This window comes from Aulonocara stuartgranti, assembly GCF_965226115.1.
Source record: "Aulonocara stuartgranti genome assembly, chromosome: 3".
Classification (NCBI taxonomy): domain Eukaryota; kingdom Metazoa; phylum Chordata; class Actinopteri; order Cichliformes; family Cichlidae; genus Aulonocara; species Aulonocara stuartgranti.
The window spans coordinates 77999308-78012065 of NC_138941.1; the positions used below are offsets into that span (position 1 = coordinate 77999308).

The 12758-nt window shown below is 43.3% G+C and overlaps 2 protein-coding genes across 4 annotated transcripts; one reads left to right on the plus strand and one right to left on the minus strand.

Moving 5' to 3' along the window:
* Positions 1-1528: 1528 nt before the first annotated feature.
* On the minus strand, positions 1529-5128 carry LOC309703533 (E3 ubiquitin-protein ligase TRIM21-like). The gene is made up of 2 exons (XM_082528439.1): positions 5027-5128; positions 1529-3457 (listed from the first exon to the last, which is right to left on the minus strand). Exon 2 carries the CDS (start codon positions 3446-3448, stop codon positions 1799-1801), a length of 1650 nt encoding a protein of 549 aa, XP_082384565.1. The 5' UTR covers positions 3449-3457; positions 5027-5128; the 3' UTR covers positions 1529-1798.
* A 6-nt stretch (positions 5129-5134) lies between these two features.
* On the plus strand, positions 5135-10677 carry LOC309703678 (uncharacterized protein; the record flags this gene model as incomplete). 3 transcript variants are annotated; one of them, XM_082528628.1, is made up of 4 exons in its annotated part: positions 5135-5206; positions 5327-5372; positions 7264-7481; positions 10243-10677. In XM_082528628.1, 4 exons carry the CDS (start codon positions 5135-5137, stop codon positions 10285-10287), a joined length of 381 nt encoding a protein of 126 aa, XP_082384754.1. In that variant the 3' UTR covers positions 10288-10677. The 3 variants fall into 3 exon arrangements, 1 of the variants encoding a protein (XP_082384754.1); XR_014275926.1 differs by lacking the exons at positions 5135-5206; positions 5327-5372 and having other exon boundaries at positions 6703-7481; positions 8301-10677; XR_014275927.1 differs by lacking the exons at positions 5135-5206; positions 5327-5372 and having other exon boundaries at positions 6703-7481; positions 8304-10677.
* Between the last annotated feature and the right edge of the window lie 2081 nt (positions 10678-12758).

Here is a 12758-nt window from a genome sequence, read left to right on the forward strand (position 1 = left end):
TGGCTGTCACAACGTATAAGACTGGGGAAACCTGCATTCAGCTGGACCTGAAAAACACTATGTCCAGATAAACACAATCAACTTTTGGAGAAAAATAAAAGATTCTTCATCAGACTAACAACTAAAAACATGACACTTACCTTAACAGTATGGGCTACATCAAATATATTCAAGACCGACAGTAACACTTCTCACTGCTGCTAATTTTAACAAAACTAAACAAAAAGTAGAAAAAGGCAATTCACCAAGTCTTGAAAAGTAAAACTGAAAAATAGAAACACAGAATAAAACATCCATCCAGATCTTTACCACCAACAACATAAAATCTATCTTGATTAATTGGCCAAATTCTCCAATAAATGAGCAATAATAAAGTAAGAAAAAATAAGACATTCAATTTATGGACGCTCAAATTAACAGAGCGACATTAAACGCACCTCATTGCCTGCCGTAGCGTTCTTCGCAGCTGCACTTCACCTCAAAGGTCGGTTAATACATCGGATTGAACTTAACCAAAGTCCAATTAAAGGAAAATAAATGTTTCTAACAAATACAATGAAGAAGATTAAAATAATTCACTGTCAGTTACTGTCGCTGTGAGTTTGACGAGGTCAGCTGCTTCATTTGGTTCTGCCTAAAGTTCTCTCAGTGATCCAGTGTTTATATGATAAGATACGTGTTTAATGCAGAGAGTTGGAATTACAAGTTGGTAAGAAGCTTTTTAACAAAGGTTTGATTTAAGCTTTAAGTTCAAAGGTGAAAGAAATTTCACGTTTGATGAAGGAAGATCAAGGCTAACAAGGACATAGGTCAAAGGTCAAAATAAGGTGAGAAAATATAATAGATATATATAATCAATCAATAAGGTGAAAATATCAGATAAAAGGGTTTTTTTGGTTATAAGGAATAAAGAGGTCAAAGGTCAAAACAAGAGACACTGGTAGAGACCTCAAATCATTGTTACTGAAGAAGGAGGAGTTCTTTAACAGTACGACATTGATAGAGTTTGTTTGTGTGTTTGAGAGTTCAGACTGAAAGGGAGCGCACAATCGTGTGTGTGTCTGCAGCTGTTGTGTTGTTGCTGCATCGTTGCCTCAGGGGGAAAGTTGTGTGTGTGTTATGCAGACTAGCAGAGACTGCAGCTGTCAGCAGCCACACACACTTTCTATTCTTCAAATCAAATCACAGTGAAACATGTTCACTGACAGCTCAGCTTCAGCATCGTCTTCATGCTGTGACTGCAGCCGTTCAACTCTGTTTGTCTTTAACCCAAATCATCACAACATGCAAATATAATCATCAAAATGATGTGACTGGAAGGATGCAGCAGTCTGTGCTCCACCTTTCTCCTCCACACCTGCAGGTGGAGAACATGGATGCATGAATCTCTACAGAGTTCTTTGAATATTATCCGTCTCATCAGTTTTCAGTGAACAAAACTCCTCACAGAGCCAAAATAAGCAGTTTGTATCCAACATAACTCAGCTGGACTCTGATGCTCCGTATAACAGCCACACATGAGTCTGGATTCACTCAAAGCATTGAACAAACTTTATTGGAAATGAAGCTTTTGGACATTTGTTCTCTGATATTTGCTCTTCAGCTCGAGTCTCCATCAGTGGGAACATTTCCTGATTCAACTTTTCTTCTGTTCAAATCAAACTCCATGAGAATCAAAGTGTGAATCAGAGTCCTGATGATCAGATTCTATAGAAACATGGAGACTGTAGAGGATTTACACTCAATATGTTCATTTGTTCCCTTCAAGAAAAATCAATCATTCATCCAATAAAATCAGTCATTGATCAGTTTGATTGACAGGACAGATGATCAGAGGTGCAGAGTTTTTACCTCCATAATTAGGACTGGGACCGAAGTATGGGTGGAGTCTGTGAGTGAAGGAGCAGCCAGTAAAGGAGTAGATCAGAGCTGCAGCACCTACATCATAAAAGGAGACCAGACCCTCCTCATAATCCACAAACACCCCCACCTTCTCAGGACCAGGATGGAGACAGAGGGGGACTGAAGGGGAAGCACATGCTATGTACTTATTTCCATTTCTCAGCACTACAGTCCAGAAACCATCCTGAGGTCTCCGTCTGATTATTCCCTTCCTGTTGATCGACTCTGTGGCCACTCCTAAATCCCACTCAGTCTTTCCTTTAACCTGAACCTCAAAGTAAAATCTGCCTGAAGAGAAACTCTGCTCTCCTAAAACACAAACACACACAGAAAATCTCTCTGGGTTGTCTGGAAGTTTCTTCTTCACATCACTATGATAAACTTGTTTTCCATCATCAGACAGGATGAGATTAGGATGAGCTGTATCAGGATCCAGAGTCACATCCACCTCATGCTGCTGCACCCTCTGCAGCTCAGCCTCTAACAGCTTCTTCTTCATGGGTTTCCAGACTGTCTCCTCCAGCTGAGCCACAGCTCTCCCCACAGTCCCCTCATATGATGGTGGATGAACTCTGACCTCTGTCCAGTCCTTGCTGGGTGGAGCAGCTTTCAGGGAGGAGAAGCTTTGGAGGAGGTGGAGGTGGTCTTCAGAGCGTGAGAGCTGCTCCACCTCAGAGCTTCTCTCCATCAGCTCAGAGATTTCCTGTTCCAGATCTTTGATGAGACCTTCAGCCTGTTTCTCTGTAGCTTCCTGTTTGTCTTCGATCTCCTTCATGAGCTCCTTCAGGTGTCTCTCAACAGACTCCATCAGAGCCGTGAGGACCTGAACACCTTCTGCTTTCTGTCTGTCTGCAGCATCTTTACTCATCTTCACCGACTCTGTGATCTCCTGAATCTTCAGTCGTCTCTTCTGGATCATCTGCTGAATCTCAGCCTCTGTCTTCTCCAGCTCTGCCTTCTTTCCTTCATATTCTTCTCTCAGAGGAACAAACTCGTGGTTCTTGTGGTCTAAAACAGAGCAGAGCACGCAGACACATGTCTGGTCGGTCTTACAGAACAGCTCCAGGAGTTTATCGTGCTTCGTGCACATCCTGCCTTCCAGGTTCTCCACAGCATCAACCAGCTGATGTCTTTTCAGACGTTTCACTGTCAGATGAGGCTCCAGGTGAGTCTGACAGTAGGAGGTCTGACACACCAGGCAGGACTTCAGGGCCTTCAGTCTGGTTCCAGTGCAGACGTCACAGGGAACTTCTCCTGGTTTGGCAGCTTGTTGCTCTGAGCTGCTGCTGCTGGCTTTCTGCTGAGCTTCACGTCTGAACTGAGCAACCATCTCAGAGATGAAGGTGTTGACCCTCAGCTGAGGTCGAGTGTAGAACGTCTCTTTACACATGGGACACTGACAGCTCTGATTCATGTCCCAGTGCTGACTGATGCAGGTTTTGCAGAAGTTGTGTCCACATGGTGTAGTGACTGGATCAGTGAACACATCCAGACAGATGGAGCACAGAAACTGATCTTCAGATCGCAGATTGCTGGCAGCAGACATGTCTGCACTCTGAGGGAGAAAGAAGAGAAACATTTGATTCAAAATTCACTTTAAATTTCATTTTACAAAGAGAGAAACAAGCGTCAGTAGTCTGAGGAGCTTGGAGAGAAAAGCGTCTGGACTTCTTTGAGTTTCTTGAAGACGTTTCATCAGAGAAGCTTCTTCAGTTCTCAGAGTAACTGGTGGAGACCCAGCAACACACTCAGACACAAACTGGTTCATCCAAACACAAACCTAACATCGTAGTGTCTGCTGTACAGTGCAGCGTCCAGATGGACAGGATCAACGTTTGGGGATGAAGATAAATACAGTCGTTACAAAGATGTGAAATTGTTTCTCTGTTTTACAGAAGGTCCAAGATTCATCCAGATCATTTGTATACTTGAATAAATCAGTTTGTTGGATATTTTCCATCAATCACTGTGAAGTAAACTTCGACCTTGTTGGTGACTGAATACTTCTTATTGTACGTCCAGATCAACGAGCCATTAATATTAAACAGTGACTGTTCCAGTAGAGCTGACAGTGAGGAGGACGATGAATCACAAACCTCAGAAATGTGTTATTAACTGTTGATCCAGTATTTTAATGGCATTGATGAGAACATGTTTATTCAGAGGTGTCTGTATATTTGGTCCATTTGTGCGTCAGTAAAAACTGTCCTGTTTTCTCTCACAGATACTGGAACATCCTCACAAACTCAGGATGTGGAAGAAGATGAACTTTTCCAGTCACTCGCTGGGATACATCATTCATGTTATTCTGGATCCTCAGAAAACATTGATTTATTTTTGTGTTTCACATATTTGTTTGTCCAAATCAAAGATTGATGTTAGTAGAGAAGAAGCCACCATGATAAAGCCTGTGTGTGAAAACGAGATCAGTGGATTTGATCAAAATCCCATTTAAGGAGGAATTCTGTCCTCCAGTTTGTTTAAATAAGCTTTGGGATTAAACAGCATCATCTATGTTTGTGTCTGATGACATGTTTGATCCAGGTCAGCTTGAATATCACAGCTGATGTGTGGAACTCTGACATGTTTAAAGCCTGATTATCAGGATGATTCAAACACATCTGTCTAAATAATGAGATTCATGTTTCCACACAAAGTTATAAAGTGCAGCATCGACTGTTTTCTGAATGATTGAGGATCATCTGTGACTCTTACAGGATACACTAAGTCAGATAATCTTTGTAAAATGTGTGAATGACTTTTTGAAGTACTGACCAAAATCTGCTGGTTTACAGTATCAAAGGCTTTATATCAATAAAGAATAAATAGGTGTTTTCACGTCTGTAATCCTTATGATCAATCAGATCCAGAATCAATCTAAGAGGAACAGGAAGTGATGAATAACCAGGAAGTGTGGAGTCAGTCTGAAGTCCAGAGCACAGCCTGAGTCCACAGTCCTGAGCAGAGCCACAGTGAGACTGAAGCAGCAGCTCGATGCTCCTACAGTGGATCTGTGGTTACATGAGCAGCTTTCTATGGATCCAGTGTGACTGTGATGAGTCCTGATGAAGTGAACAGAGTGAAGATTTGTGTAGAAGCAGGAAGTGTGATCAGCTGCACTCACCACTGTTGCTGAGAGGAACCTGATGGACTCCAGTGAATCTTCTTTTAGAGACAAACAGGACTCGACTGCAGCTCTGCTGCTGCTCTCTCACACTTTCACTTCTGCAAAATGACGTTGAGCTTCTTGTTTTTCAGCTGTTGCTCCGCCTCTTCCTGCCTCTCCCTTTACAGGAATCAGCCGGTCTGTACTCAGTGACTGTGTGCAGCGGGTGGGAGGAGTGAGGAGTGGTGTGTGGGTTCACACAGTAATGACGGCCTCAGGTGATCAGGAGAAACTCACCTGGATTTCCTTTTTCCACAGCAGACTGAGAGCTTCAGGTGGACCCTGAAGGAGGTCTCAGACACAGGTGGTAAAAGTACACACAGTGTGTACTGAAGTAGAAGTACTACTGTTAAAAATACTCCGTTTCAACTTCTTTACTGAAGTAAAAGTAAAAAGTAGTGGCTGTGAAATGAGAGTAAAAAGAGCTGATTGAAGAACATTTCTAACACGTGTTTATACAAAGCTAACTGAACCATGTGCTGCATCAACGTGATAATAAAATAATATTATTCACTTTGTTTCTAATAAATATTCCCAGCTTGAATCAGACAAGTTGAACATGAGCAGAGAAAAAGAAGCAAATCCAAATATTCCTGTGTTCAGTTTTCTCCATTTACAGGCCGACTGTGCCTCTAAACAGGAACATGAGCAGGAAGAGGCTGAAGTGGATTCAGCAGATGGAGGATGCCTAACATCAGCTGGAAAGATTTACTGTGACGTTTGTTTGCTGTTTTCGCCTCGTGCACGAGAACATCACCAAATAAACTCCAGACAGTTTTTAATATTTCACTGTTCAAGAGCAAAAAGACTGACGGACTGTGTTTAAGGCCACCTCACAAATGTCACACATGAAATATTCAGTGTTTATTTGCTGGTTTGTTGGCAGCAGCTCCTTAAAGTCTGTCACACATCTGTTTGACCGTCTCCAGTTAATCTGAGACACCAGTTAATCTGCAACAGCAGCATCAGGCGGCTCAGCTGATCTCTGGTGTGTAGCTGCTGTGCTGCGCTCCCATTCCTCAGTGAAAGCAACAGCAGAACAAAAACTCTCTCCATCCACATGTTTGAAAAGAAAGCTTTTAAACAGATGAACACACTCAGTAAAGGACAAAGAAATAAGTAAGAAAAAATTAGAGTAAAGAGTAAAAGCAGGAGCAACTGAAACAGGCTGCATGCTAGCTGCTGCATGCTAGCTGCTGCATGCTAGCTGCTGCATGCTAGCTGCTGCATGCTAGCTGACGCATGCTAGCTGACGCATGAGCACTAGAACTGTTCAACTTCATTGTTATGATTTTAGCACCGAGTTACATGAAATCCTGCATCAAAAAGAACAACACAGCGATCACAGACATGTTTCTGCCAACAAACCAACATTAACCCAGAAAAGCCTCTAAAACAACCTGCTGTGGTTTGGAGTAGAGATTCCTGAATTTACCAGGTGCACCTGAAGGCAGCACAATTTAAACCGTAAATAATGATGTAGGTGCGCAAATCCTTTTCAAGCATCACACCATCAAATGAGCCGGCTTATGTTTGTTGCACTTCTACACCAAGTTTTACGCTCACGTTTCTTCGTTGCTGATTTTTGTTCCACAAACCAAAAGAAAAAAGAATCAACCTTTAATATATTTTCATGTGTGTTTCCAGCACTGTGACATATCACACACACACATGCTGAGTGTGTCACTGATAAAGCTGTGACACAGCAGCTCACTCAGTCCAGTCCAGGTAACAGACTCACCTGTTAGCAGCAGCTCTGCCCTCACAGAGCTCAGCTGCTTATTTCAGTCAGCAGGAAACATTAATATTATGGACTACAGCCGTCTGTCAGGGCCGTTCAAGGACACAACGTCACACACAGGTTTAAACTGTTAGACTCATGAATACCCACAACGTTCGATGCACATTTCTCTTTAACAGGAGCAAACGGCCTGATCAGATAATATAAGAACTCATAAAAGAAGATCTAGTTCCTGCATTTATTACTTCCAGGCTGGACGACCATAATTCATTATTATCAGGACGTCCTAAAAACTCGCTGAAAAGCCTTCAGCTGATCCAGAGAGAGTTTGTTTCACACTGGTTCCTGTTCTACCCGCTCTACTGTGGCGTCAGCTCCCAGTCTGCAGTCAGGAGACCTTCTAGCTTTGACATCATGCTTTAAACTCTGAAAGATTTCATTCTGTTTCCTCCAGAGAACTCCCCAAACCAGCAGAACAAGAAGAACCACCGAAACCAGACCTGCTACAACCAGCACGAGGGTGGAGGAGGAGGGAGGAGCGGAGGAGTCTGTTACAGGCCAAACAAGAGCAGGAGAGTTCACAGGATTAGAGGAGGTGCAGGTGTGGAGATGAGGAGGAGGATCTGCAGGAGACATGGTGAAGATGGTTCAGTCAGCTTATTTTTACTTCAGGTGAGTTCAGGTCTTTATACAGGATGTGATGTCATTGTCTGACCTCTGACCCTCAGAAAGCCCTGAGGAGATTCTCCAAACACATCAGTAGCACAGGAGTAGAGACCTTCATCAGACTGCTGGACGTTTGTGATGATGAACTCTGATTTATTTCCAACATGACTTCCATTAAAGAAGAAATGAGCTGTGATGATGTCACCATTGCTCTGTCTGCAGCGCAGTGACATCACTTCCTGCTGGCACAGGATCTGGAGGGATCTCCAGGATCAGAGCTTTATTGGATCAGCAGACACAAACAGAGTGATGCATAAATCTGTGACTGGCATCAAATGTGTTTGTGTTCTTGTTGGAGCCTCACTGATGGTTTCACTTCATCAACTCACCTGCAGACAGCAGCAGCACACACACCTGCAACAGGAGGTCAGAGGTCAGTGAGAGTCAGAGGATACTGAGGGTCAGAGGTCAGTGAGAGTCAGAGGACACTGATGGTCAGAGGACACTGAGGGTCAGAGGACACTGAGGGTCAGAGGTCAGTGAAGGTCAGAGGCCACTGAGGGTCAGAGGACACTGAGGGTCAGAGGTCACAGAGTGACACAGCCTGAGTGTATCATCACCATCATAGTTTATTTATATAGCACTTTAAAAACACACAAGGCTGACCAAAGTGCTGAACAATAGAAACATAATAGATACAATAAGAATAATAAATAGGATAAAATTACAAACATAGCAAAAACAATAAAATGTAAGTAAATACAAGTCAGTTAACCACTGAGTCAAAAACAAGCAAATAAAAATGTGTTTCTCTGGATTTAAAAGCAGCACTGATGTCGACTGCCTCGTGTGAAGAGGAAGATTATTCCAGAGGAGCCACGATGGAGAACGCTCCGTCTCCTCAGTTTCAGCCCTGATTTGGGGACTGAGAGCAACGGCCGCTCAGCTGACCGGAGCGAACGAAGAACACGGTGAAGAACAGTTCCTGTTCTGTCAGTGACATACAGGAAAGACAGACGATGTCAGAGGAAACATGGACTGGTTTAGGAGGAAGTAGCACCAGTTTAGTGTGATGGTTTAGTCAGAGTGGGAGCTAAAAGTGAACCTATAGACAGAGCTCAGAGGAGTGTGATGGTCCCCAGTTCCAGAAACGGTGGCAGAGCCGAGATTAATAACAACTAAGAGGATATTTGCACAAATGGAAGAAAGCAGTCTTACATATTTGTTTAATATGAGCGTTGAAGGACATGTCCTGGTCAAAAATGACTCCAAGGTTCCTCACAGTGTTACTGGAGGCCAAGGTAATGCCATCCAGGGTAAGAATCTGCTTAGATACCATATTTCTAAGCTTTTCAGGGCCGAGTACAATAACCTCAGTTTGATCTGAATTAAGAAGCAGAAAGTTAGCGGCCATCCAGGTCTTTATGTCTTTAAGACATTCCTGCAGTTTAACTCATTGATTGTATGAAATCTCCCAGAATAGATGGTTGGAGTGTTTTCTAATCATATTGTGTTGGGGAAACATGCACATGTAAAACGTTCCAGCACATCGAGCTCTGTGACCAACACTTGTGTGTTAAGAAGAACACTTGTATAACAATATGGTGTGAAATGAAAACTCTGACGTTCAACACAGCATTGTTTCAGTCATCAACACATTCCTGCACTTTAGCTGATGTGTATCATGTGGCTTGATGGAAACCTTTTGAACACAAGCTCACACACACAGGTGTACACAGACACACACTGTGTCGTCCTGGGCTGCTGACACTAAACACATCGTGCATTATCAGTCCAGTGTGCTGCTCAGTAGGATTCAGTGTTTATTAGTTACTGTTACTGGTGCACATGATGCTGCTGCTGTGGTTTGCTGTGGTTTACCAACAACACGGCACCGAGCTACCCTAAGGAACTGCTTAAATCGTACGTTCCTGCCTGATCATCTACTCAGTTACTCTTGGTGCAGCCTGGATCTCGGCTGAAGTCTAGAGGTGACCGGGCGTTTGCCCTGGCTGCACCAGAGTTGTGGAATAACCTTCTGATCGTGATTCTTTTAAATCACGGTTAAAAACCTGTTTGTTTAATCTCGCCTTTCCTGCTCGTTCATGCTCGCACCTTAGACTTACTCTATTTTCCCTTATACATATTTTTAATGCCTTGTGCTTTCATTATGTTTTATATTACCCCTGTGTATTAGTGCCATTGACCTGTGAGTATATTTGATACTTTGCTGAGGCCTCATAAGACTCGTGTTACTTCTCTGTGTCTTATGTTAAGCACTTTGGTGTACCGCTGGTTTTTAAATGTGCTCTATAAATAAAGTTGTTGTTGTTTCCTTGGTGTGCTGGTTTCTTTTTGCTTCTTTTTGCTTCTTTTTGTTTCTTTTTGCTTCTTTTTGTTTCTTTTTGTTTCTTTTTGTTTCTTTTTGCTTCTTTTTGCTTCTTTTTGTTTCTTTTTGCTTCTTTTTGTTTCTTTTTGCTTCTTTTTGCTTCTTTTTGCTTCTTTTTGCTTGTTTTTCTGCAGGATGGGATCAAACAGATTTTAGTCTTTTCTCTCTGTCCCTCTTCTCCTCTATGTTTCTCTCCTTATCTTTACTTTGTCTTTCTTCTGTCTCGGCCCAGTCCTGTCTGTCCTGAGTGTAATAACTCAAAAGTAAAACAAATCTATTACATTTAGCATAGCAAAGCCATAATGATCCCTTTGCGAAATAACTGTGGGGGCGTTTTTCTTGGCTTTCAGATTGTTCTGATTATTCTGATGGTTACAGGTCAGGACAGGCAAAAGAAAAATGGTGTCAGCTGCATGTCAGTGACACTGTACACTTACCTCCTACTGATGACATCAATGAGATATGATACCAACCACTGCACCTGCGACACCTACAGCCTGCTCTAATGGCTCTAACAGCACATCATGATCACAGCATTGAACACATCATACATTTGGGCAGGTTTGTAGAAATGACAGCTGCTCAGTCCAAACTGGCTGAAAGCCTCCTGTCCTGTTGGAGTCTGTGCTGTGATTGGTTCTCATGTAGTGCTCTTCTACACCACCTGAACTCTCACTTTACTCAATATTTACTGGCTGTATGAAACTCGCCTCACACAAACACTTCTTTCTGTGCTTTTTCTATCAAAGTGCTTTCTGTCTAACGCACACACATCCACAGTCCAATGCATCTAACTTTGTGTTCGCGTCCCGCCCGAGGATGTTTAGCATGCAGCCTGGAGCCGCCAGGAGTCAAACTACCAACCTCCAGGGTCTTAACAGGTGCCCGCTCGACCTCCTGAGCTGTGAGAGTGAAAGGATGAAGGTGGGACTCAGGAGCAGGAGCAGGGAGGCAGCTGCAGCCTTCATGCACTGATTGAGAGACGCCTCCAGCTTCCCTTTAATCTCATCGGGTGTGTGCTCTCTGTGTGAGTATGCTGCTGTGTTACTCTGATGAGTTGCTGAGGCTGTGATGATTAAACAAGCTGTTATCATCATGAAGAATCCCCTCCACCCTCTGCACCACCTACTGGACAGTCTGACAGGTAACTTTGCTGCCTGACACTCTGCACGCATCGCCTGCATCCACCAGTGAGACAAACGTCTAAATCTAAACTCTCGTACAGAACTTAAACCCTTTGCTTTACTATTGAATTGTTCTTGTCACGTTCAGATTGTGGTGCAGTTTCAAAGTGACACAAAAATCTGTTGGTGACTTTAAATCTTGTCAAAGCACAGAGACGCTACGAGCCCCTCACTGCTCCTCACAGAGACCAGAGGAGGGTGGATGAACTGTTGGTGTCTTTGCTGATGGGTTAGATGAGACGTCACACAGAGGGTCTGTTACAGGGATGTCAGGGGGTCCTGGTGTCCCACAGCAACCACACATGGCAGCAGGTCATGTTATTGATGGCATCATTGTGTAACTGTGTGTGAATCAGGACGTATTAAAGAGTCTCCTTTACTGTCTGAAACTGTCCAAAGCTTCCTGATCAACACTTCCTGCTGCACTTTCAGATCCTCTCTCTGCTCACAGGAGAATCAAACCACTGACCTTTGACCTCTGACTCCTCAGCGTGTTTGCTCTGCAGCTTGTAAACGATGACATAATGAAACATGTCGTTACAATAATGTCAGATGTTGGTGTCGCTGACGTTAAAGTCACAGTTGTAGATCACGAGAGCAGAAGTGTCGTGTTCAGGTGTGACGCAGCTGCTGTCATTAGATTTAAATAGAAGCGAGCGTCCAGCCAATGAGATCAGTCCTGCTCTTTGTGCTCTCTCCTGGTTGGTCTGTGGATGTTGTCATTACAGGTTATTTCAGTGCGGTTGGGGGTGTGGCGTCCTGATGGTGTTCCTCCTTCAGCTCGGCTCTGTCGGGGTCGTAGGTCCAGTGTTTGAGTTTCTGTAACTTCTTCATGTTTTTGGTGAAATGTTCCTGGTTCCTGTTACCATGACGTCTCAGTGTTGTGTCTCTGGGCTTCTTGTAGGTGACGTCTGGTTCTTTTGTCCTCCTGGTCCTCTGTGAGTTTTGTCCTTTGGTGTCCCTGTTATGAAGTCAGTCAGGTGTCTCTGTTTGGGCACCTGTGTGAGGTTAGTCTCTGTGTTATTGTGAGTCTCTGGTCTCGTGCACTTTGTGTTTGTGTTGATTCTCTCCTGCTGTGTGTTTATTGTCTCCTGTTGTTCATTTCATGCTTCACACTCGTGCTGTATGATCTCTCACACAGCATGAGTGTGCTCTGTGTTTCTGTTACACGTCCCTAGTTTCTTCATTTAGTGCATGTTGTTGTATTGAGACTAGTTTGAGTTTATCAGGCAGTCGGATTCATGTTTCCACACTTTCATTCATTCATTCACCTCAAAAATGAATTGGAGATTACTGATGGATGAGTGAACAGATCAGAGACTCTGTAGAGTTTAACGTTTTTAACCTTTCGAGTCATCGAGAGGCTCCATCAGCTCAGTGGTGAGGTTGTTGTCAAAGCCCTCAAAGCCCTTTTAACCAATAGAGCTCATCCAGGTCTTTAACAGAAGCTGCAGGTTAACTCTACAGATCCAACAGCAGCGTGATAAAGAACGATACATTCGTTCAGACTACAATAAACACATTCAGTTACAGAGTCACAGGTAAGGGTCTCATACTGTGATGTAGTGCAGGAACTTTTATATTTACAGTAAAGTAGAAATGAAGCTGGTTAAAGACAAAGTCAGGCTGACATTGTGTGAGAGAGGAGTGCAGACTGCATTAATAACTAACATGTACACTATAAACACAACTGCATGAAGGTGAAATACA